The sequence below is a fragment of the Bos javanicus genome, chromosome 10, assembly GCF_032452875.1.
Source record: "Bos javanicus breed banteng chromosome 10, ARS-OSU_banteng_1.0, whole genome shotgun sequence".
NCBI classification, from domain to species: Eukaryota; Metazoa; Chordata; class Mammalia; order Artiodactyla; family Bovidae; genus Bos; species Bos javanicus.
In genome coordinates, this window is record NC_083877.1 from 78,478,995 (window position 1) to 78,505,656 (window position 26,662).

The window sequence follows — 26,662 nt, forward strand, 5'->3', positions numbered from 1 at the left end:
AAAGGAAATTTTGCTACTTGAGATTAGTCATGATGTAATTCAAAATATTTTCTTACATACACAGTCTTTAAAGTTTTGTAAGCTATGCCTTTGACTTTAAAAGACAATTTCAGAACAGGGATGATACTAGTGTTTTTAGGTCTACAATGATATTTTAAAGGTTGGTGTAAGAAGTTTGAAGGGAGAAATAATCTGTAAGAATCCCCAGTCCGTTATTTATTACCTTATTTACATTCACCCACCTTATTATTATATACAGTTTCCTATATTTCACCCTCTTAATAATTGCTGTTAAAATTAATAAGTGTATCTCATTTTACTGTAAAGGAACAAAATGGGATGAACATAGCTGCTCTTGTGTTTAATATAGTGACCCAAGCATATATTGTGCCTAAATTTTAGGCCTGTTAGTTCACAGCAGTATAAAAGAAGTAATCTGAATGAATGAATTAGCATAAATGAATTAGATACCTCTAATTTACAAGTAGCATCTCTACCTGTAAAATTTCTAAGTCTAAAATACAGTGACCCTGTGAAAAGACTTAAGTATATGTGTGCCTTTTTTAGCTTAGATGAGTTAAAATGTAATGCTAATGCATCCAGGGTTGCAATTTATAAAGCCAGCTTAACAACTGTTCTATGATTATAGACTGTAAACTAATCCTGAGTATCTTATTGCAGATATGTATGCAGAGGAAGGACTGAGGAAGGATGTGTTGATGGTTCAAAATAAATCTATCAGCAGTTGACTGAGACTGAATTGAACAAATACTATAATGGTCAATCTATATTATACTAAAAGGTTTGAATTTTAGAATTTCTAAAAAAGTCAAATGTCTATCATTTTCAATGACACTTTCTATTTCATTTTCAACAACTTTTGTCTTGTTTTTCACATGTTCAGTAAAGAATATAGATAAGAAAAGAAAGGTGGCGGGAAAAATCACCCTGATCTCTCCCATGTTATTTGCTATTAACATTTAACAGAAAGAAGTAATATGGGTGGTGAATTTAAGAAAAGAGGAGAAAGTAGGCAGTTCTATAGAGAATGTAAATAAAGAATAAAGAAGCATGTATAGAAGGAAGAATTATTACTGAAGAATTCCCTATGTGGAAAAATTTTAAGAATAGCTAGTGTATAATAGATCTAAGAGTTGGAAAATTCTGTGCACGTGTTTCTGTGGAGTTTGACCTGGCTATATTCCTCATGTAACAACTGAGCAATGCAAGGCACTGCAAAGCTACTTGAAACAACCCTGAGAAGAGCTGAGGGAGTAAATTGGCTAATGGTGAAACTGTCAACATTAGTGGTTAAAATTTAACAGCATTCTCAGTCCACTATGTATTTAGTGAAGAAGAAAAAAAAAAGATGGAAAATACTTGGATTGAAACCTTGGCATTTGTATTCTTAAAATAAAGAGGGCAAAAGGATATACAGATGATCCCTAATTCTAAATGTAAAAAATCTAAGCCAAAATATTTGTGAGTATAGTCAGTGTTATACCAATGCCCTTCGGTAAATCAGTTCCCTCTTTTCTTTTTTTACAGTTCTCATGTTTTAATTAAATATATCAAATACATAGTAAAGAGTATATCTGACAAATATCCATACACTGACCAGCTCAATTTAATAAATATTAAGGTTGTTCTCTTTTCCTTAAGAATTTTTCATGACCTGAATCTTGACAAGATAAGGTTTATATTCAAACTGAGTTTTCACTGGACTTGGATGAAAAAGAAAACTACACATATGTATGTGTATTAAGATTTGGAAGTCACATTTTTAAAAGAATGAAAATTTCATAAGAATTTATGCCATTTTTTCAATATAGTAAACTTATTTTAATATTATGATAACACAAATGCTGAAGTCCACTTAAAAGTAGCTACAATAGATATTTCATATAATCTTAGAAACCAAGGTTATACACTAGGAGAAAAACTCAAAAAAAAAAAACCCACAAAACTAGAACTCGATTTATGGACATAAATTCAATTAATAGGTATACCCTACCCATGTCAAAAATTTATCAGGTAGAATTGTGAAAGACTTTGAAATGAATGAAAAAGATTATTGGCTGTCTTATCTAGATCCTTCTGGGTCATCATCTCCTTTTATCATCTGAGCTATTGTGTATTGAATTGTAGTATTTTAATCCATAGAAATACATATTAAATCCAGTGGGAGATGCAACTAATTTTTGCTCAATTAATGTGTAAATTCATTTTGATATTACTGATATTCCATATATGTGTATTTTTTCTCTTTTGAACAAATTAGACCATCTTTTTGGTTCTCTCATTAATTAACACTAGATAAAATCTTTAACAGGTTCATTTTATAATTGTATGAGAGTCATGAGTTTTTCTTTTTAAAAAAATAACTTTTAATAGTTATGTCTTCTCTGTAAGCTAAAAGTTCAGTTTTAATGGTAATGAATTTTCTGCCTTTCCTTTCCTTAAGCCTAGACATCCAAGCTTCCCTCATAGTTCATTTGGTAAAGAATCCGCCTGCAATAGGAGAGACCCGGTTCGATTCCTAGGTCAGGAAGATCCACTGGAGAAGGGATAGGCTACCCACTCCAGTATTCTTGGGCTTCCCTTGTGGCTCAGCTGGTAAAGAATCTGCCTGCAATGCAGGAGACCTGGATTCGATCCCTGGGTTGGGAAGATCCCCCGGAGAAGGGAAAGGTCACCCACTCCAGTATTCTGGCCTGGAGAATTCCATGGAATATATAGTCCATGCAGTCGCAAAGCAATGGCAACCCACTCCAGTACTCTTGCCTGGAAAATCCCATGGATGGAGGAGCCTGGTAGGCTGCAGTCCATGGGGTCGCTAAGAGTCGGACATGACTGAGCAACTTCACTCTTCACTTTTCACTTTTCACTTTCATGCATTGGAGGAGGAAATGGCAATCCACTCCAGTGTTCTTGCCTGGAGAATCCCAGGGACAGTGGGGCCTGGTGGGCTGCTGTCTGTGGGGTCGCACACAGACAGAGTTGGACACAACTGAATTGACTTAGCAGCAGCAGCAGCAGTCACAAAGAGTCGGACACAACTGAGTGACTTTCATCATCATCATCATCATGACATCCAAAACTTGAAAATGGAAAGGACTGGTATACTGCAAACAAGAGTCTAACAATAGTATCAAGCTATATCTGTTAACTGTTTACTTGGTTAGGTAATGAGAGACTTGATACTTGAGTTGGTAGCCCTTCCCTTCTCCAGGGGATCTTCCTGATCCAGAAATGCAGGCAAATTCTTTACCAACTGAGCCACCAGGGAAGCCCAATATGCACTACATGTGGCTGCAGTATAAGGCTTCAGAATACTTAGCTCTTATTTCTAGGCCTCAGGGGAAATTTCTAAACATTTTCTAAATCATTACTGCTTATTAATATGTTTTAGAAATGTTTACTTACTTTTATATATCTTCCATATACCTTATGAATACTATTAATAATTAAGCATTTAGAGAAATAAAAGTCACAGCTTTTTAAACTGATGCTGTGTTTAAAAAGAAACAACAGGCCCAAAATGGAGTTTTGTGCTAAGCCCTACATCAACAAATCAAGGATTAATACCTGAACATCCAGTTTCAGCCTCTCCCAGGAATGTAACCTTTAACTAGTCAGTCTGGGATTTCCTGGCTAGCGGCACTGGTGAGGCAAACCACCTGATAGATAGCTGCCTTCCCCCACCCTTTTCCACCACCCCCAAGTAAGGTGGTTGTTGTTCAGTCATTCAGTCGTGTCCAATGCTTTGCAACCCCATGGAGTGCAGCACGCCAGGCTTCCCTGTCCTCACCATCTCCCAGAGCTCACTCAAACTCATGTCCACTGTGTCAGTGATGCCATCCCACCATCCTGTCCTTTCTCGTCCCCTGTCGTCCCCTTCACCTCCTACCTGCAATCTTTCCCAGCATCAGGGTCTTTTCTAATGAGTGGCTAAAGGATTGGAGCTTCAGCTTCACCATCAGTCCTTCCGATGAATATTCAGGGTTGAATATACCAAGGAAGGTAGCCTAACAAAATATTTTTGTCTTGTCTTACCGCCTTTCTGCCTCCAAAAACCTTCTATTTGTTCAGCTTCTCAGAGCTCCTTACTAATTACTGGTTGGGATGCCACTCAATTCATGTAATGTTGAATAAAGCCAAGTAGATCCTCAAATTTTCTCAGTTGAATTTTTTTTTAACAACTACAATATAACAACCTTTGATTTAGAAAGGTAAACAGTGCAGCCATACTCTTACATGGTATATTATACTCAATAAAAATAGTAATTTGTATTGTTTTAATGAATAAGTGATATGATATGACATTTAAGAATGTTAGAGGAGGCAAATAATTTTTCATGTATCTATTTGATATCTTTGCTGAGATATCTGTGATTCTAATTAACAAGAGGAAAATGAAAGTTTGTTAACATGTGTACCTCGTGTTTACTTGGGAGCTACCCAGGAAAAAATAAGTAACTCCCTAAGATAGCTTAAACTACCAGTTTAAATATTATCCTCAACTAAAGACAAATGGAAGATGGGAACAGGAAGGCCAGTTACAGACAGATTACTGGGAAAAGTCCAGTGAACAGGTATAAGGGTTGTTACACAGATTAAATCGGTGCCTTCTCCTTTGACAAGAATACCTTGTGATTTCGAGTCATCCTTCTCTTCAGGTCCAGAGGACTGAGACTGTAGTATAAATGGAAATTTGTTTTATAAATGTAAATTTCCCTTGCAAAAGGGTAACTTGTACTCTGTGTCAGAGCTTCTTTTATGTCTACTCTTTCTCAAAATAATCTTTATGCCAAAGAGCCACATTTTGGGTCAGCATTTCTGGTACTACTCTAAGAATATCAAGGAGAATCTAGTTAAAAACTCAACATTTCAAAATTCATGGTTAATGAAAACTAATATGGTTTTCTGTCAAGTATTAGAAAATGGTAATAATTACAAGTGCTCAATAATTCAGGTTTTTATATTATTGACTGGACCTATCTTGTACAAGGGCCTTATTTCATGAGATTTATTAGTTCTTTTAAAATTTCTATTCAAATACTTACCTAAACTAATGTTACTTGATCTTATTTATGAGAGCTGTCAAAATCACAAAAGAAATTAGACAGCTTTCTTTATTACAGATCTAGAATACCATCCAAGCAAAAGAATGATAATAATAACAACAAACTTAGTAATAGCTAATACTTATACACTGTTGAGTCTGGGCCAGATATTCTTCTAAGCAAACACCTTATTTCATATTATCGCATTTTCTTCACAACAAACCTATGAGATATTTATTGCTATCATTCTCATTTTATACATAAGAAAACAAAGAGATTATGACCTGTCCAGTTTTAACAGCTAATGATGATAGAGCCAAAAGATTCAAATCCAGTTTGGTTCCAGAGTGCTACTCCCCAAACTGCCTTTACATCAGTTTTTCTTCACTCCTACATTCACATGCCTGTTCTAAATGGTTTTCATTGCTACCAGGAATAGTCAAGAGCAGAAAGTCAATGAAAATTCAGGTGTGATTAGGAATACAGTGATTGCTGTTGGTAAGTTAGAAACATAAGGTTTTCTACTAGTGTTAAGAGAAATGGATTTAGAAGTCAAGAGGGTTAAGTTCCGTTACTACTGTACTGTATTATCTAAAGCCAGTAACAATCCTGGCTTTTTCATCTCTAGAATGAAGATAAATTATTCTGTAAAATAATCATTTATTCATCTGAAGATTGAGATGAATAATATTTTGAATAATTCAAAATCCCTACTAGTCAAAAAATATTTAGGTTTGTTTTATTATATATGTGTGTGTGTATGCATGTGTGTGTTTATAATTAGGTAGTATATTTTCCTCATAATTATCATGATCAACATTAAAATCCTCAGAACAAACATAAACTCACAAATATTTTTGGTACCAAGAGAAGACCAACCTGGGATTTCCAAATTTTCTAGAGGTCATTGAGAATGACTCAATTTAGAATTAAAGCTTTAAATGGGAAATACTTTAAGAATATTCACCATTGATGTTCAGATTAATTTTCTGTTGAGTTATGGTGTGATCAGTTCTATTCTTCTACATGTTCTTCCTATTATATTATTCTTTGAGAATAAGGAACTTGCCATGTTTCCTATAAAGCAACATAAAGGCTTCTCATTTTACATGGTGATTATTCACTTCACCAGCTGAGTAACCTGCCATAGTTCAACTTCTTTTAGAAGAGGTTAATACTGAAAGAAGATAAATTCTTCACGTTTACCTCAGACTTTAGAAAGCTAGGTGGAATTTAATGAGACAGTAGTGATTTAAATGACAGTGGGGAAACATTTAAGACTGGTCCTCTGGAAAAGATTTGTAAAATTATGGTGCTTGTAAATATTGTCCACGTGCCTGCAAAGATATATGTTAGATAACAGCCTTGTTGCTCTCTGCCTGTGATCAACACATGGCTGAATTAAAAAGATAATTAATGAAACACATTCACACTTTGTGTGTGTGTGTGTGTGTGTGTGTATGAGTTCACCTTTAGTTAGAGAGTTTGAAATGTGATGAATGTTAAATAATTATTCCATTTAATTATCTAAACCAACGGGAAAATAACAAGTAAAGCAGAAATTTTTTAAGTCTGAGGTTTTTGTAACTTCTTAATAGCCATGTTTCTTTTTTGTTTCTGAGATGGTCTTTTAAAGGGGCAGTTGCTTAATTCAGTGACCAATATTTAATTTTCTTAAAAAAAGAAAGACTTCCTTTATATGTAATTTGATAAAAGGCAGCAGATGGAGGTGGTTAAGGTTTCTTACAGTTACAAAATCCTGGAGATAAAAGGAAGCTTAGATGTTATCTGTTGTAGTTCAAGGTTTTTTTAACCTTTTTGCTTCCATAGACCCTTTTGGGAATCTGGCAAACCCTACAGACTTTGTTTCAGAAAAATACTTTAAACATACATGAAATAAAATACATGGGATTACAAAAAAAATTAAATTGAAATCATGAACAAAATATCTAATAAAAATTATGTAATAATAACACTGCCTTTAAAATGCATTAAATGACAAAATCTAGTATCAAGTCATTAGACACTACTGTAATTTGTAATCTTGGTGACATGAACAGTATTTTTAAATATGCATAATAATTTGATGATTATTATAATAGATTATGTTAATATTACTATAGTTTGTCACCTAATAATGAACTAAAGTAATAAAATTTAATTAGGTTGGTGAATAATTGTAATTTTTCCTCCATTCTAGTGAATGGAATACTCACTTTTATTCACAGGTTCTCCCAAAGGGCCTCAACCTCAGTTGAAACCCCTGGAAACATCTTCATTTTATAGGTGAAGAAACTAAGTCCCATAGAAGTGAGATAACTTGACTAAAATTATACAACACGATATTAGATTAATCCTTGCAGATGTAACCTCACACTTTACCTCAGTCTTTTTTGACACTTTCGTCTAGAAATTGGCAGTGATGGTCTAATGATTTGTCACTGATTTATGGCATGATCTAAAGCAAATTCTTTATTCTCATTATGTCTCAGATTCCACCTGTATAAAATATAGGTGACTTAAAATGTACATAAGGATAATAATGATGACTTAGATTTGTATTGCTCTTTTTCATTTTACAGTAGTCTTTACTTTTACATACATGATCCTACTTAATTTTCCTCATTTTGTGGATAAGAAAATTAAAATTTCATGATTTTTAAAATTGAATGTCATGTCTAAGTATCAGAAACCATATCACTGGACTCCAGAGGGCATTAAATAAACCAAAACTCTGAGTTCAGTTGCGTATTTATTGTGATATCACAAACACAAATAAATAGTCATGAGGCTCAGATGAGCCAAATACTTATACCCTAACTTATCCAGATAAAGTGATGAATGAATAGAACTACAGAACAGAGCTTTTGTAGACCACGTCTCCACTTTTGCAAAAGGAAGTGAGACAAGAAAGAAATAGATTTTAAAAGTCTAAGATTGTAGAGTTGTTGGCTTAATGTTGTTCAAATCAATCCTTTCTTTCCTTTCATTCATGGTAGGCTAAAGAGGCAAGTAATCTGAGGTCCTTTTTCTCTCTCCTCTTAAATTTTACTTTTATGAGTAAATGATATTCAGTGAAGTTTGTTCTTTCAAAGATAGATTACTCTTAAATAAGTTTAATAAGGTAGAGAAATTAATGTCCAAAGGACTGTGATACATCAAATATCTCTATCATTCTAGTGAGCTGACCTATCAGATACAAAACATCCTGTTCTCTTAGGAAATAAGAAATCTTCTTAACCTGACCTAAAACCTTTATTGGACTCCAAATGTCACTATTTGATTAAACTTAAGCAGTATTAATAGTAATCTGTTTTCCTAATTCTTACAGTCATTCTGTAGGTTATTTCTTTGCTATAATCCACATCTTTTTCGTGTTATCTCTCTTAATATTGGCAGGTCCAAATAAACATTTTACAATACTACAGTAATAGCTATGATCGTACTTACACTGTAAATAATAAATTTGAATCTGCTGGGATTGAAAAAATATATAATTACTACAAAATAAACATTCAGAGTTGACAAATATTTACTCTGTATAAAGCACCATATTTGATATAGTAAGAAATATAAAGAGAATTAAAGTCATGGTCCTTTTCCCTCCAAAAATGTACAGTATATTTGGGGGCCTACGTCAGTAATTGGAATGAAAGTAACTATGATAACTCTTACAATAGAAGTTTAGTTAAAAGGCTTTAAGAATTTAGGTAAACTTAAAACTAGATTATGGTAATGATTATACAGCCAGATAGATCTATTAAAAGCTATCAAATGTGTACTTAAGTGAACTTTATAATAGCTGAATTCTGTCTGAATAAGGCTGTTACAGAGTTCAAGGAAAAAAGAAATTCTTTCTAGTTGAGGAACTAAGGAATATTTTTTGCCCCAGATACAATTTAAACTGTATCTTAAAGAACAAATAGTATAGGAGGTCAGAGAAGGCAATGGCACCCCACTCCAGTACTCTTACCTAGAAAATCCCGTGGATGGAGGAGCCTGGTAGGCTGCAGTCCATGGGGTCGCTAGAGTCAGACATGACTGAGCGACTTCACTTTCACTTTTCACTTTCATACATTGGAGAAGGAAATGGCAACCCACTCCAGTGTTCTTGCCTGGAGAATCCCAGGGATGGCGGAGCCTGGTGGGCTGCCATCTATGGGGTCGCAGAGTCGGACATGACTGAAGCGAAGCAGCAGCAGCAGTATAGGAAGTAGCTTGTCTAAGGACTAAAAGCTCAGGAGTACAAGAAATAATGTAGATGAGCTAGTTCAGAAATTTCTCCATGCCTTAGATTGTATGGTTTTCATTCCTACCAGTATACATATAGCTATATGGCTATGTCATTTCCAAAAAGTTTTCCTCAATTCCTATTGAGAAAAGCATATAACTGTACGTTGAGGTCTTTTTTTCTTTCCATCAAAAATAAGAGTTTGCCTCCATGTTGAGCTGATGGGGAAGTTATAATGAAGAGGGTATATAATTCAGAATTATTTCACAGTTGTCAGTGGCTCCACTGATCATAACAACCACTGGTACTTGTTTCCACCTTTATAGTTTAAAATCACTGATACAGGTACTATCTCCTTTGAGTCCCATAACAGCCTTTATTTTTCCAGTGAAGAAAGTAAGATTAAAGGAGGGAGAGCCTAGAGCCTAAAATGATAAAGACGTGCTAAAGGAAAGGTCAAGATATTCTGGACTGCTAAGAATAGGATGAGGAAGAGAAAATGGTAATATAAGTAAATGATCTTTAAAAAATAAAAATCTGCTAACTAAATTGTATACCACACATGAATTAAAACACATCTCAGACAAAAAATAAAGCAGGTCAAGTTAACTACTCTCATCAATAAAAGAAAACCAAAGGTGAAAATTTTTGTAATAAGCCAATACAACCATATTATTGACAGGAACAGCTCATTGTAAAAAAAAAAAGTCTAATTGACGGTAGAGAAAAGTACATAGGAGTCTTACAGTTTTTAAATAGGTAGTCATCCTTATTTGCTTTTTAAAATTTAAATATTAAAATTTAAAACAAACCATTGACATAGAATTTCTCAGATTGTATAAGTAAGCATATATACAGCAAAATTAAATGTAAATAAAGCCAAATTAAATACAGAAGCTTAATTTTTTAATTTAAAATGTAACTGCCAGCCAGTAAAATCGTGCTAAAAATAAAGAGGGCTTTCTTAATGTTCATCAAAGAAGATGATTTGTTTTATTCTTGGCTTTGCCCCCACCTGACCAACTGCTCAGAATCTTTAAATATGAGCCATATTGTGTAGATTTATTGCAAGTATTTTCAAGGAAAAAGAATGCAAATTAACCTGGTGAGCAGCAAAAGAGAGTCAGTTTTATGAAACCTGAGTTGATTAACCTGCAATCAAATGTAGTCTCCATTTTAATATTTATACATCTTTATATTGTTATGAACCTATTCTTAACATGGGTTTTATTTTGTTTCTCTCCTCCCTCACTTCTGTGAAATGCAGAAGGGAAAGGATGTTTGTTATTCACACATTTGTACCCCACTAACTGGTATTGCACAACTGGCTTCCACTGGAGAGCCCCTGACATCGCAGGGAACGGTGATCAAAATTCCATACACTAGCTTCAAGCTGGGGGCTCGTAGCTACTGCAGCATTGAAGGGGGTCTTTTCCTGGCTTCTTTAAAATAAGCATGGTGATGGGATGGTTTAAGGGAAGAACACCTCTCAAATCACTTGACCACTGCTGCGCTTCCGTGTGTCCTGCTTCCTTCATAACAGCTTGGCACTACATTCTTTCCCTGTATCTTAGTGGGCCTGTGTGTGTACAAGTGGGTGGGGGTTGGGGGTGGGGGCTGTCAGTAGATGCTTATATATTATGCATGCATCTTTCAATGTTAGAGTGATGTGCCTTCCCTTATGTGTCACAGATTAAATCTTCTGTGTTCCTGAGAGATTGGGCTGTCTCTCTCTTATTGTTGTGAGATTCATGTGTTTTGATGTTTACACCCTCAAATGTTCTTCATGTTGCATTAAACATAAGTTGAAATGTTCTCCCTTAAGAGTTAGCTTTTCATGTTGGGCTGAACAAGTCTTCATTTCTGTGTAGCAATTCATGTTATTATAACCTATGGCTTTCAATTGTACCTCCCATAATGAAGAGCTGACTTTAAACACTGTGCTATTCTTGTTATGACCTAAGCATAAGGTAAGTCACTTCTCTAACTGTATCTAAAGATTGTGGTTGTTTGTTAAAGTTTCCTCAGCTTTGTTTAAAGCATTTTCACTTTTTTTCCTTACCATTTATTATGTGCTCTTCCCCCTTTTGTTTTCTGTTTCATGGCTTAAGATTTCTTAATGGACAATGTGATCTTCAGCAAAAATTATATATGTAAACACATGTTGAAATGAATTAAATGAGTTATTTGATTTCTGAAAGCAGTCTTGATTAGTAAATTAATTGCCTAAATTTTCAGTAAGTCTCTTGTGTTTTTTATTTCCTCCGTTAACTTTAATGTATTATACTGTTTCTACACATTTTAGTTTTTATTTCAATTAAAAGGGGAATTGTCAATACCAAAAATGTTAATTTTAGTAAAATAACGAAATACAGTAGAATAAAGTAATAGATCATCCAAGGCCATACTTTTCATTTTTAATCCTTGACAAATTGGGTAAGATAAAGGAAAACAATAACAAAAAACCATAGAACTCAAGACAGACCTGTATTGCCTTCTTTATAGTCCATATTGTTCTTACAATATGAAAATGGCAACCCACTCTAGTATTCTTGCCTGGAGAATCCCATGGACAGAGGAGCCTGGCAAGCTTTAGTCCATAGGATTGCAAAGAGTCGGACATGACTAAAGCGACTTAACATTGTGAGAACAAAAACAGTAGTTGTTTTTCATCTTTATCCTTTTAAGTAAACCCCATTACATTGTGAGCTAAGCAAAGTCTTCCTATTGGGATTTTATAAAATTAAGTCAATATTAAAAAAACAACCAGTTTCATGGTACAAAAATAAGGGGCATTTATTGCATGCACAAGTATTAAAATGTTTTAATTTAATTTCCTTAATTTTTTAATGTATACTCAAAATCACTAAGCTAATTTGAAAGTAATTTCCCTCAAATTTGAGTCGAATAGCCAATGTAATATAAATAAGAAAACATTGGTTATACAGATGTTGGCAATTTTTGAACCTAAATTCACAGATTTAAAAATTTGAATTTGTTTCATCATCCAAATTTCTCTTTCCAAAAGTGTTTGAAATGTATCATTCTAAACTTATGTGCCACAAAGCAAGACTTGAGTTTCTTTATTAAATTCATGTTATGAATGAATTTTTTGTTTTTTAAGCCACCTAAGGAAGGGAGAGGGTTTTTTTGTTTGTTTTGTTTTTTTATTGTGGTTTTGGTTTGGTTCGCTTTTTTGGTAAAAACAGCTAGTACTTCACCTCCATTTCCATTTACACAATATATAATCTGTTGAAACATTTGATGAGACAATTTGAACTACTCATCTGAACTGCTCTGTTCATTGTAAATCTCTTGTTTCTATCCATACACTAGCTCCACTCTAGATTGGAAGGGCTTAAAGATGAACTCTGGAGGAATAGAGGCTACGACTTAAGAGTAACTATTACTGATCAAAGGAGCTGTTTTCCATTCGCAAACATTGCTTTGCGCTATGGGTTTGGGCTCCTTCCGTTTCTACATCTTGTTGAAGACCTTCTTGACTTCCATTTGACTTCCTTGAACTGTTTTTGTCTTTTAACATTTCCCCCTTTCTTTTCCTTCTCTATCCCAGATTTTTCTCTCACTCTTTTAAGTATCTCTTGTGTTCTTTGAATGGCTTTTTAAAATGTAGTTTATCTCTTTATTAAGCTTATCTATTATTTGTCTATTAGTATTTGTTTCTTTTCTCCTTTAAGGCTGTAGTGATATAGTTAACACTTATTTTCATTCCATGGTATGCCAACTTGCTTTTTATTTTGAAGCAAGTTCATTAGTCATTCTTACTCTCTTGGTATAAATTTTCAATAAGAAATAGCAGAATATTCTGCACTTACATATTGTCCCTTTCTATAAGGCCATAGTTTCTTTTCTATCTTCTAGATTTACTCAAGCCTCTCTCTCTCCTTTTTCTTTTCCTTGCTCTCGTGTCTTCCTTCCTGTATTATTTTAAGTAGTCATTAATATTTTTCCCATTTGGTCCAGAATTGTTATTCAATAAAACTGTAAGTAAAGCATTTAAGAATGTTATCTTCCAGACTAGTTTCTTCATTCTAGTGTATTTAAAACTAATTAAACAATCTGGGCCAAAAGAGAATAACTTTAACATCTGGAATTATTTTTCCCCTTTTTTTCTTTCTTTTTTTTTGGTATGTGTGTGTGTGTTTTTCTTGTGTATGTTTGTGATTTTTTAATTAATGTTGTTCTTTCTTTAAACATTAACACTTGTTTTTTTCAGGGAAGGACAACCATAACCCACCCTAAGTTGCAACATTCCTTTCATAATTTGTTTCATTACAATAGTAGACTGTGTTAAGCAATAGAAGTTAATTTGTTGTGTATACCATTTGGGGCAAGCTGCTGTGGAGTGGGAAGAAGAGGTGTTTAAACTGCTTCCTCTGAAATTAACAAGTGTCAGTGTCATCAAACATGGCTCTTGAATTCATTAGTTTTGCAATATTTAAAAGAATGTTCCACTTTGAAATATTTGAATCAGCATTAGTTTCTGATTAATATATCTACACACTTAAGAACTGGCAAATTAATGACTTTAATTTCATAATTTCTCTTTTCCCCTCATTAACATATGTAACTAAAAATGACTATCAAGGACTCTTTAATTACAACTTTATTACTTGAATTGCATTATTATTTTAGTCAAGAGATATGCACAGTGCCTTTACTATTAAGGAACTGAATTCACAATTGAATATGTGGTAATTTAAATTTTTCCCCATATACTAATTTCAAATACACATCAATTTTAAAATGCCTTTAGTTTTACCCTTGTCCCATTTGCAGTATTGTGCCCCATTTTTTTTCTAGAAATCAGTCCTTTCTTTAAGTAAGAAAAGGATAAGTTAAAACTATATGGAAAAAACTAACATTTTTATTTACATGTTATGGTATGTGCGATACATAAAGCCTTTGCTCCTAGACCTCAGGAGTTTGCCCATTAAATATGCATACATATCTGTCTGTCTTTGTCATGAGCCCTAAATTACTGAGTTTATGCTCTCTCTGCAGGTCCAGTCCAGGTGCAGCAGCAAGGAGAACATTCTCAGAGCCAGTGAGTATATCATTATTTCAGATGGACTAATGGATTAGAACTTGGGGTTCAGCCAGAAGGAAAGCTAAAAATGACATTTTAGTGAAAGAATGAAGTAAAACAATGGGGAAAGTTAATGTCAAGAATACGAATTTTAGAGCTTTGCCTTCTAAAAATATCGTTATCAATATATTAATGAATATTTCCCTTATACCAGTTGTTTTTGCAAGCTGACATCAGAACTTCGATAACACTACTGGTTAGGATAGAAATGAGCTCCTCTGTGACTCAAACATGACAGCCCTCTTTAATTGCAGCACTGCCAAAAAGTTATTTGAGAACAGACTAAAATAATATAAACACACTAAATGAATCTAACTAAAAAAGAAACAAAGATTCCTAAGAGGATACATCATAATCATTTTGTAACTATGAATTTCTAAAAGATCTTATCTTCACAGGCAGCATGTTTTAGAACATAATGCCCTAAACCAAGGATGAAGAAACCATAATTTTATTTTTCTGTTTTGTCACCAATAACATTTGCATGGAAGTAATTTGACTTTGTGTATTATTTATTTTCCTATCTTATAAGAAGGAAATATAAATAGCTTTTCCTTACCTATATCCTTGAAATGATTTGACATCAATGGTTATACTTTGAAAGCTTTGGGATTCTATGAGAAAAGTGCTGTGTAAATGCTAATTTTTTAGATATTGTTCTCTGTCACTTAATGATATCACTGTCTTCTTCCTGATCATTGTCAAGAAAAGAAGTACAGGAGGGCCATACTGAAATTGGTCCTTACTTATACCACTGGGAGTTTTAGTAAATGGAATGGTTTCTGTTTCCAGCAGAATGTCTGTATTATTTAATAATCAAAAAAAAAAGTCAATGGAAAACTTCAAATAGGTAAAATTTTGTTTTATTTTGTTTACTTTAACGTAAAATTTTCTGACTTCTGTGTTGTGAAATCTGCTACCTTAGCTTGAAAACCTTGAGCTATTAGGCAAACACACTGTTAGTTCTTTGCCCAGAGACTTCATGTTAGAGTTATATAAAAATAAATGCAAACAGATTTGTTTAACTTTTATACTTTTGTGAGTTTTCATAATGTCTGACAGACATGTGAATCTGAGGGAGGCTTTTCAATTATAGAAGATGTAAAGTCCTGTAATTCCTTCTTAAGACCTAAGATTGAGAAAACTAAGAGTCAGAGAAGTGATGATTGAATATTTACTAAAATAAAACAATAGCAATAAATAACATTTTAAAGTGACATTTTTCATGATTGCTGTATAATTTCCATTCAGTGTTGATCCTGAGATGATTGTGGATCATTGACAGTGATAGTGATGATTCAGAACAAAAATAATTTTGTATTGAGAACAGATTTCTTTGAAATTTTTTTCACCTCTGTCATGGATCTTTGTGCTGTTAGAACTGCTTTCATTTCAGTTACGCTCTTACTGACTTGTTGGCTGTTAGTCAGATGGACATTATGATGGTCCATATTTTTCTGTTCATCTTTTCTTAGGATGAAATAGTCATGTAGATGCATGTAGAGAATCCATCCTACATTGTAGCCTCTTAGTTCTGTGAGTTCTACAAGTTCAAGGTCTTTCCTCTCAATACTGCTTTAATAACTCATGCCTATAACCACACTCAGGACTTTTTCATCATAAGCTATTCTATTTCTGAACTTCTTAATCTCAGTACTTACTTGTGTGAAAGTTGCTCAGTCATGTCTGACTCTTTGCAATTGCGTTGACTATACAGTCCATGGAATTCTCCAGGCCAGAATACTGGAGTGGGTAGCCATTCCCTTCTCCAGGGGATCTTCCCAAGCCAAGGAGAAACAGCTTCACTGCTTATTTTTCCAATTATTTAAAGAAGAATTAACACCAATCTTTCTCAAACTCCTCCCAAAAATTGAAGAGGAAGGAACATTTCCAAACTCATTTCTTAAGGTCAGCATTACCCTGATAACAAAGCTAGAAAAAGATCCTGCAAGAAAAGAAAAATGCAGGTCAATATCCCTGATGAATGCAGATGCAAAAATCTCAATAAAATACTAGCAAACTAAATTTAACAGTACATTAAAAAGATCATTCACTATGATCAAGTAAGATTTATCCCTGGGATGCAATGACAACTCAATATATGCAAATAATAAATGTGATGCATTAATTAACATTAATAAAGTCAAAGAAAAAATCATACAATCATCTCAGTAGACACAGAAAAAGCATTTGACAGAACTCAACATTTGTTCATGATAAAAACTCAACAAATTTATAGATATGGAAAGACTGAGTGAGTGAAAGTGGCTCAATCATATCCAACTCTTTGTGAACCCATAGGCAATAGCCTGCCAGCTCCTAGTCCATGGGATTTTCCAGGCAAGAATACTGGAGTGGGTTGCCATTTCCTTCTCCAGTAGAAGAAATAATAAAGGCCATATATGATAAGCTCACAGCTAACTTTATATGCAATGGTGAAAAATTAGAAGCTTTTCCACTAAGGTCAGGAGCAATACAGTGGTGCTCACTCTCATCATACCTACTTAACATATTACTAGAAGTCTTAGAGCAGTTGGGCAAGAAAGAGAAATAAAAAGCATCAGAATTGTAAAGGAAGAAATAAAATAGTCCATATATGCAGAAGACATGATTTTATATGAAGACAATCCTAAAGACTCTATCAAAAAAAGAAAATGTATCAACAAATTCAGTAAGTTACAGAATACAAAATTGACATAAAAAATTCAGTAGCATTTCTATGCTCTTAACAATCAGTTATCTGAAGAAGAAAGAAAATAGCTTCAAAAACAATGAAATACTTAGGAATAAGTGTGACCATGGAAGTGAAAGATCTCTACACTGAAAACTACAAGACATTGATGTATGAATTCAAAGACACAAATAAATGGGCAGGTATCCTTTGTTCATAGATTTGTTATTGTTTATTTGCTAAGTGTGTCTGACTCTTTGCAACCCTATGGACTGCAGCACACCAAGCTTCCCTGTCCTTCACTATCTCCCAGAGTTTGCTCAAGCTCATGTCCATTGAGTCATTGATACCATCCAACCATCTCGTCTTTTGTCTCCCCCTTCTCCTCCTGCCCTCAGTTTTTCCCAGCATCAGGGTCTTTTCCAGTGAGTCAGCTCTTTGCATCAGGTGGCCAAAGTATTAGAGCTTCAGCTTCAGCACCAGTCCTTTCAATGAATATTCAGGGTTGGTTTCCTTTAGGCTTCATTGGTTTGATCTCCCTGCTGTCCAAGCGACTCTCAAGAGTCTTCTCCAGCACCACAGTTTGAAAGCATCAATTCTTTGGTGCTCAGCCTTCTTTATGGTTCAGTTCTCACATCTGTACATCACTACTGGAAAAACCATAGTTTTGACTATATGGATTCATAGATTGGAAAAGTTAATATTGTTAAAATGTTCACACTGCCCAAAGCCACTTATAGACAGTAGACTGTACCTATCAAGAGTGCAATGGCATTTCTGTAATAGTCAAATCATATGGTTCTGGCCTAGAAACAGACAATAGACATAGACCAGTGAGACAGAATCAGGAGCCCATTCATAAATCCAGTCATATATGGTCAACCAATATTTGTCAGGGGAGCAAAGGGAGCAATATTCGGTGGAAAAAAGTCTGTTCCATAAATGGTGCTGGAAGACAATTTTTCCACATACCAAGGGGCATGGGGATAGTTTCAGGATGATTTTAAGTGCATTACATTTATTGTGCACTTTGTTTCTGTTATTATTACATCAGTTTCACCTCAGATCCTGAGGCATTAGATCTCAGAGATTGGGGTCCTGTGATATCAGTGATCCCAGAGAAGTATAAAAGCTTGTGAAAACAACACTCTTACTTAAAAGTAGCACATGTTTTTCCTTGAAAGGCAAATATTATATCTAAAGCAGTTGAGCCATTGCCCTTGTAATTTCATGAACATTTCAAGTGAGGAGTTCTTTAGTCTTGGTGGCATTATCTTTTGTTGTTCAGTCGCTAAATCATATCCGACTCTTTGCAACCCAGTGAACGACAGCATGCCAGGCTTCCGTATCCTTCACTATCTCCCAGAGCCTCTCAAACTCATGTTCATTGCATCAGTGATGCCATCCAACCATCTCATCCTCTATTGTCCCCTTCTCCTCTTGCCTCAATTTTTCCCAGCATCAGGGTCTTTTCCAGTGAGTCAGCTCTTTGCATCAGGTGGCCAAAGTAATGGAGCTTCAGTTTCAGCACCTGTCCTTCCAATGAATTCAGGGTTGATATCCTTTAGGACTGACTGATTTGATCTCCTTGCTGTCCAAGGTACTCTCAAGACTCTTCTCCAGTACCACAGTTTGAAAGCATCAGTTCTTCAGTGCTCAGCCTTCTTTAATGGTCCAACTCTCACATCCATACCTGACTACTGGGAAAACCATTGCTTTAACCATACAGACCTCAGGAACAGTATGAAAAAGCATTATCTTGCTCACCTTTGAATCAGAGCAGGTAGCACACTCCATATTTTCTGGGCCTCTTGTAAAGCTTGAAGTTAAAGACGCTTGAGAAAGGAAGAAAGCAAGCCAGAATTTCCCTGGAGTGATCAAGATTTCTATTCTTAAATCAAGGTCCAATTTTCCTACTTTTATAAAAATTAAACTATCTGACAATCTTTTTCTTTCTTCAAAAAGAAAACAATGGCTTAAAATGGATCCTGGATGATGTTGGGGACTCTACTGAATGGCAGCATCAGTTCAGAAAGATCATATCCAGTCTGTGAGTAGTAGCTAGCAGGCTTTTGTACCACAAATCGAATACCAGTCATTGGAGAATACGCAGTGACCTATTTGGGGCCAATATACCCTTAAAGTAAAAGTTAAAGCGTCAGTCACTCAGTCATGTCCAACTCTTTGCGACCCCCTGGACTATAGCTTGCCAGGCTCCTCTGTCCATGGAATTCTTCAGTCAACAGTACTGGAGTGGTAGCCATTCTCTCCTCCAGGGGATCTTCCCAGCAGGAATTAAACCCACTTCTGGTGCATTGCAGGCAGATTCTTTACTGTCTGAGCCACAGGGAAGCCCTAAAATACCCCTATGTGCTTATCAGATATGTTATAACATTTGGAGCCAGTCATCAAAAATAATTCTGCACCATATAATAAAAAATTTAAAGTGTTGAGACCATTTAGAAGATCTGAAATAAAGGAGAATTATCAATAATATCTTAACTTGTACATTGTATAAAAGTATGACAGCTTCCAAATAATACATTGTTGTTTCTTAATTCCCTTACAAGTTCCATTTCTATTAAAGTTTGGTTACAAAAACTAATTCCCACCAAAAATCTTAAGAGAATTATTTTGGTGATGTCAAGAATCTTGTCTTCTAGGTGTGACCTAAGAGAACGTTTTAGATTTCCATCTCTTTGACCTGATATATAGTTTGTCATCAGAAAAATCACCTAATAGTTGAGTATAGTTCCATAGGAAACCAAGATTCATTATCAGGAACTGGAACCAAAGGAATCTGGGTGGCTACCAAAAAAAATAAGGTCGTGCAAAGCCAGTTTGGTTGTATGCGTTAGCTAGTTCACAGGTGAATAACAGCCAAGTATGAATGATTGAAGATGCAAATGAAGTGCTCTATAGAATAGGGCGATTTAGATAACATAGTTAAAAGGAGCATTAAACCATGGAGAGAAAAGGAGGAAAATAATAAAAATAAATAATACAATGCAGATGAAAATGTAGAAATCCACTGCCTTATTCTATGCACCTTGGGTACAACCTCTCTACAAACATGTGGTCAATGGTCTTGAATGGAAGATGTCTCTTTCAGAGAATTGTCTGTTTGTAGAGGATTTCTAAAAACTCCTCAGCTTAAAAATCCACAAATTCAGGTTAGATTATGCCTCCTTGAAAGCCATGAATCCAAAGATCAAACTTTTAGAGTTGTATTACTGTGCTCCTTACTGACAGTACTTGATAAGATTTAGTAGGGTTCTGGAGTTGTTTTTCTCTGATGTCTTTTCCAAAAGATGACTTATCTGGGCTTCAGGTCATGCAAGTGTTATTTTAAAGGGTATTGAGGAAAGGGTACTTGTACCTACTTATAAGACTTGGTGTATGGCATGAATAATTCCTTGCAATACTTAGCCATGTCTGATTGCACTAATGTGGAATTTGGAATGAAGATGATATTCCTCAGTGTATGTGGGAGAGTTGATGGAACCACAGAAAGATTTTATCTCATTGTTATTAAAGACAATACCTTAGGCCATGGAAGTTCAGGAATCTCTGAATTTAGCTGATCTGATATTTAGATCTATGTTTGTGCTCTCTTGCCTTTCCTGAAGATTGAGGGTAAAGTTGACAGTAAAGTATCTTAGTAAGTGTGAAGACTTTCCAAAAGTCTTTAGTAATAGGCCTAGTAAAATAGATGCCTCCATCACTAGAGAGAAAGGTCAGAATTGTCTGGATTGGGAACATGAAATCAAGAAACTTTTGCTATTACTAGAGTTGTAGCTCTCTATCAAGGAAAGGCTTTAAACCATCCCAGTTATAAGTGAACAATGACTACATCATATTCAAAACCCAGACAGTAGCTTTATGAAACCCATTTGGAGATGTTTAAGGGTGCCCTGAGGTTTGGGCTCTTACCCATGTACTGCTTTTCTTACCAGGATTATATTGGTGACAGATGAGAGAGTAACACTTTCCCATCAATGTTAATTATGTACAGTGGCAAGTTTCTTCTTTCACTGGTGGATAACTTCATATAAAATTATAACGAGATTCCATTTGGGGTCCTTCAGAGCTACTAAATAGCTAACAGTGCAATTTACACACAGCTTTCTCCTAGTACCTTTTTTTGTGACTCTGGAGCTGATCGCTGGCATTCTGTAATTCAGGCTTTGAACTCAATTTGCTGTTAAATCAAAGAGTTAGTTCTTTGGGGTATTATAAGGGCTATAATTTCAGTGAGGGCTGTCTTTCTGGCATGATGATTAGTCAAGACATTTTCTCTAGGCTCCATATTATCTCCTTTTGTTTGAGCCCCTACTTTTATAATAGCCACTTCCTCAGGAAGCATTAGAGCACTTAAAGATTCTATAAATTGCTAACCATTCTTAATTGAGATTCCTGCTGAGGTCAAGAATAGTTCCTTGTTTCCAAAGCATTTCAGAATCATAGAATAACCCAAAAGCATGTCCACTGCCAATAAATATATTAACTTTCTTATCTGTAGCTAACTGAAACTTCTGGTGTGCTCACAGAGTTCTGCCATCTGGGAAGATTTGCCTCTGGCAAGGGATCAGTCTAAGGATGAAGTGTTGTTCATTAGGTAGGCAGTAAGTGAGGAGCTAATCTTAACTCACAAAAGGCCTGTTCATGTTTAGGGCCCAGGGAAGAGGTTCCCTTTCCAAGTACTTGGTTAAGTCTTAAATTGGCATGGCAATCGCAGGAAAGTTGGGAACTCATTGCCTGCAATAGTCAGTGAAACTCACGAATCCTTTTAATTATCTCTTTGTTACTGACATGGGAAATTTTTTAAGAGATTTAGTTCCTTGAGATAAATCCTGTTCTGGGTACTGAATTTAGACAAAATTGTAACTTCTCTTTGGAAATTTTATCCTCTTTGTGAGTTGAAAAAGTAAGTGGATAGAAGGAATTAGTCTTAGAGCTCACTCTATCTTTAGAACACAACAAAAAGTTATCCCCATGTTGAATAAGAATAGAATCACAAGGAAATTCAAAATCTTGAAAGTCCTGATTGAGGACTTGTGAAAAATAGTAGTGTTTCAGTAAATCTTTGCCATGTAAATGTCAAGATGTATTTTGTGTTTTCTTAGGAGAAGGCAAGCAAATATTGACTATTTTGACCTAAAAAGTCATTAAAGAAAGCAGAATATAAATCACAGTCAAATGTGCAGCCTCAGGAGGCACTGAAGATAAAATAGTTTTGGGGATTAGTACTACATGGAAGTGGGAAGTGATTACTCTATTATGGCCCTATTTGCTGAACAAATCCATATCCCCACCTATTCAGCCTTTTGATTGGGAGGATAGAAGTGTTAACAGAAACACTGTAAAGCAATCATCCTCCAATTAAAATAAATAAATTAATTTAAAAAATAGTACAATATATGTTGAATCTTTTCTCTGTTTGCTTTTATCTCTTAGTTTTAGTGTCTCTTTAGCTTTGCTAGTGGAGAAGGCAATGGCACCCCACTCCAGTACTCTTGCCTGGAAAATCCCATGGGCGGAGGAGCCTGGTAGGCTGCAGTCCATGGGGGCGCTAAGAGTAGAAAACCACTGACTGACTTCACCTTCACTTTTCACTTTCATGCATTGGAGAAGGAAATGGCAACCCACTCCAGTGTTCTTCCCTGGAGAATCCCAGGGACGGCGGAGCCTGGTGGGCTGCCGTCTATGGGGTCGCACAGAGTCGGACACGAATGAAGCGACTTAGCAGCAGCAGCAGCTTTGCTAGTAAAAGTAATGCTCAAAATTCTCCAAGCCAGGCTTCAGCAATACGTGGACTGTGAACTTCCAGATGTTCAAGCTGGTTTTAGAAAAGGCAGAGGAACCAGAGATCAAATTGCCAACATCCGCTGGATCATGGAAAAAGGAAGAGAGTTCCAGGAAAACATCTATTTCTGCTTTATTGACTATCCCAAAGCCTTTGACTGTGTGGATCACAAGAAACTGTGGAAAATTCTGAAAGAGATGGAAATACCAGACCACCTGACCTGCCTCTTGAGAAACCTGTATGCAGGTCAGGAAGCAACAGTTAGAACTGGACATGGAACAACAAACTGGTTCCAAGAAGGAAAAGGAGCTCGTCAAGGCTGTTTATTATCACCCTGCTTATTTAACTTATATGCAGAGTACATCATGAGAAATGCTGGGCTGGAAGAAACACAAGCTGGAATCAAGATTGCTGGGAGAAATATCAATAACCTCAGATATGCAGATGACACCACCCTTATGGCAGAAAGTGAAGAGGAACTAAAAAGCCTCTTGATGAAAGTGAAAGAGGAGAGTGAAAAAGTTGGCTTAAAGCTCAACATTCAGAAAACGAAGATGATGGCATCTGGTCCCATCACTTCATGGGAAATAGATGGGGAAACAGTGCAAACAGTGGCAGACTTTATTTTTCTGGGCTCCAAAATCACTGCAGATGGTGATTGCAGCCATGAAATTAAAAGATGCTTACTCCTTGGAAGGAAAGTTATGACCAACCTAGATAGCATATTCAAAAGCAGAGACATTACTTTGCCAACAAAGGTCCGTCTAGTCAAGGCTATGGTTTTTCCTGTGGTCATGTATGGATGTGAGAGTTGGACTGTGAAGAAAGCTGAGTGCCAAAGAATTGATGCTTTTGAACTGTGGTGTTGGAGAAAACTCTTGAGAGTCCCTTGGACTGCAAGGAGATCCAACCAGTCCATTCTGAAGGAGATCAGCCCTGAATGTTCTTTGAAAGGACTGATGCTAAAGCTGAAACTCCAGTACTTTGGCCACCTCATGCGAAGAGTTGACTCATTGGAAAAGACTCTGATGCTGGGAGGGATTGGGGGCAGGAGGAGAAGGGGACGACAGAAGATGAGATGGCTGGATGGCATCACCGACTCGATGGACATGAGTTTGGGTGAACTCTGGGAGTTGGTGGTAGACAGGGAGGCCTGGCGTGCTGCAATTCATGGGGTCGCAAAGAGTCGGACACAACTGAGCGACTGAACTGAACTGAGCTTCTGGTTCAAGAGAGTATTTTACGCTTTAGGGTATAGGTTTCAGTGGTTTATTTTGAACATTAATAGCTTCAGCCCCAGTAATCCTCCCTATTTTCATCAAATTTTTGCTCACAGAATGAAAAAGCCTGGGATCTCCTCTAGATCTTCATTTTAGGGTCAACTTAAGCACAAAAATACTGGTAAATCAATTTCCAATTAGCCATTATCTCTTTGCAAATAAGGGAGTCCTTTGGGACTTCAGGAAAGAAACCATCAGGAAAGTATTTAATCTAACAATTCCATTTATACAGTACAGCCTGCCTAGCAAGCTAGCAGGTACGATATCTCAGAAGAAGAAAGACTGTTCTTTTGTTTAATGTCCAAAGGTAACAGTTATGAATGAAGTAGAACTAACAAAAGGAGTATTTGTGAAACATTCTGAATTTTTTTCAGAGTGTTTTTTACCTGAAGGGAGAGATTTTTAAGATTAATAGTGGGGGCTTTCCTGGTGGCTCAGTGGTAAAGAATCTGCCTGCCAGTGCAGGAGACATGGGTTTGAATCTGATCCAGGAAGATTTCACATGCCACGGAGACTAATCCTGTGCACCAAAACGCTGTAGAGCCCAGGAACCACAACTATTGAGCCCATGTGCAAGCACCTGCTGAAGCCCACATGTCCTAGAGCCTGTGCTCCCCAGCAACGGAAGCCACCTCAATGAGAAGCCTGCACACTGCAACTAGAGAGTAGTCCCTGCTGTCTGCAACCAGAGAAAGCCTGTACAGCAGTGAAAACCCAGCACAGCCAAAAATAAATACATAAATAAATTTTAAATTGTTCTTTTCAAAAAAAAAAGAAAGACTAATAGTGTATGCCTCTATATCAATTAAAAAAACTTTTTGGCAAGGTTGTCCTTTAATATTTATATAAATTTCTCCCTGGAAATTTAAGGATAAAAGAAAAAATCTTCAAAACTCACTATATTTTTTTTTCCTTTTAGCTTCTTAGCTAAAAGACAAGACAGTTAGCTAACACAAGACAGTTCATTTTTGATGTCCTTTTTTATATAGTATTGATAAGTGTCTTTATCAAGAGATTCCGTCTTTTGAGATTTACTGACCCTGGTAGGAACATCTAGTTGTTTTGTCTGTAGCGCTAGCAATTTATTTATGAGTTTTATTTTGTTTTTATTCTAAGACTCAAAATATTCAGCAAGGTGCTTGAGCTCTAGCAAAGGCATTATTTCCTATATCATTTTTTGCTTGTATACTGTATCCCCCATGTTGCTTAAGACTGTTTACAAAAATCTAGGAGAGACTTAGGAGTCACATCTGCTTTAACATCTACTCCTGAGTGCTGTCTAAAACTATTAAACAGCCTGTCCCTAAAGTCTCCTGAGTTATCCTTTCCTTGCTTGTAAGACTAACTCAGAGCCCAGTGTACTTTCTCAGGAAGGACTTTGGGAATAGCCTCCTTTCCTCCAAAGGACTTTGACCAATTTCTATAGCTTTTCTAAACCCCTCTGGTTTACTACACAATTTAGATTCTTCTGTGCTGTGCTTAGTTGCTTAGTCATGTCCAACTCTTTGCGATCTCATGGACTATAGCCCACCAGGCTCCTCTATCCGTGGGGATTCTCCAGGCAAGAATACTGGAGTAAGTTGCCATGCCCTCTTGCGGGGGATCTTCCCAACTCGGGATTGAACCCAAGTCTCCCACACTGTAGTCAGATTCTTTACCATCTGAGCCCAGAGAAGCCCAGATTCTTCCGAGTTACCTTCAGATTCTTCCCATTCGGCTTTTCTCACAGAGTTTTTTGCATCTCAAGCTTCCACAAACATGAACTAACTGTTAGAGATCTGGAACCCCCGGGTATGTTCTTAAAATTATTCCAAATTGCTCTGCAAATTCACTGTGCCCTTTCTAGGCTTTGGAAAGTCGTTGATGACTCTCAGCCAAGAGGAAGAAGAGAGCTTAAAATCAACCACAAGGGATTTTTTTCTGTTCTGAAGGAAGTTAAACTTTAAGAGGCAGCTGAGTTTTGAAAGTTTTTCACCAGCCGAAAGGAAAGAGGAGTGGAGCAGAGGGAGAGATGGGCAGAGGTAAATGGAGGCATATATGATGGCTAAAGACAAATAGATAAAACCCACTAGGTTCAAGACATGATTTTTGGAGAATCTAAACAAATATTAAGTTTTTCTTATTTTTATTTTGCCTTAACCGAGAAATTTCTTGAAGCAATTTTGGAAGCTGAATTTCTTATGGACGTTTCCTGACACCAATCAAAAATATCCAGCTACTAGATGTTTGGAATTTTGTTCCTTTTTTGTCCTGCAGCACCTATCAAACAATTTTGTCCATAACAGAATTTCCCCAAAGTGGCCACTATAATTCCAAATTATCCTTGGTGAGATTACAGATAAGTACAAAGATTTGGGGTACAACATAAATACATGTAAGGAGTAGGAGTCTGGTCTGGAAGAGGCATAGACTTAGGTTTAGACTAAGGAAAGTGAGAACCTGTGAATAGTCCATCCAAAATGTTGCTTGGATACCTCCTACATCAGACTCCCCAGCCT

The 26,662-nt window shown here is 35.9% G+C and overlaps 1 protein-coding gene across 12 annotated transcripts in view; it reads left to right on the forward strand.

Annotated features, from left to right (window-relative positions):
• GPHN (gephyrin) overlaps nt 1-26,662 on the forward strand; it is a 537,169-nt gene that overhangs the window by 375,359 nt on the left and 135,148 nt on the right. For all 12 annotated transcript variants that reach the window (XM_061429172.1, XM_061429169.1, XM_061429176.1 and 9 more), the window contains one exon: nt 14,323-14,365. In XM_061429172.1, coding sequence (XP_061285156.1) covers nt 14,323-14,365 — 43 coding nt within the window. The remainder of the gene's footprint in view (nt 1-14,322; nt 14,366-26,662) is intronic.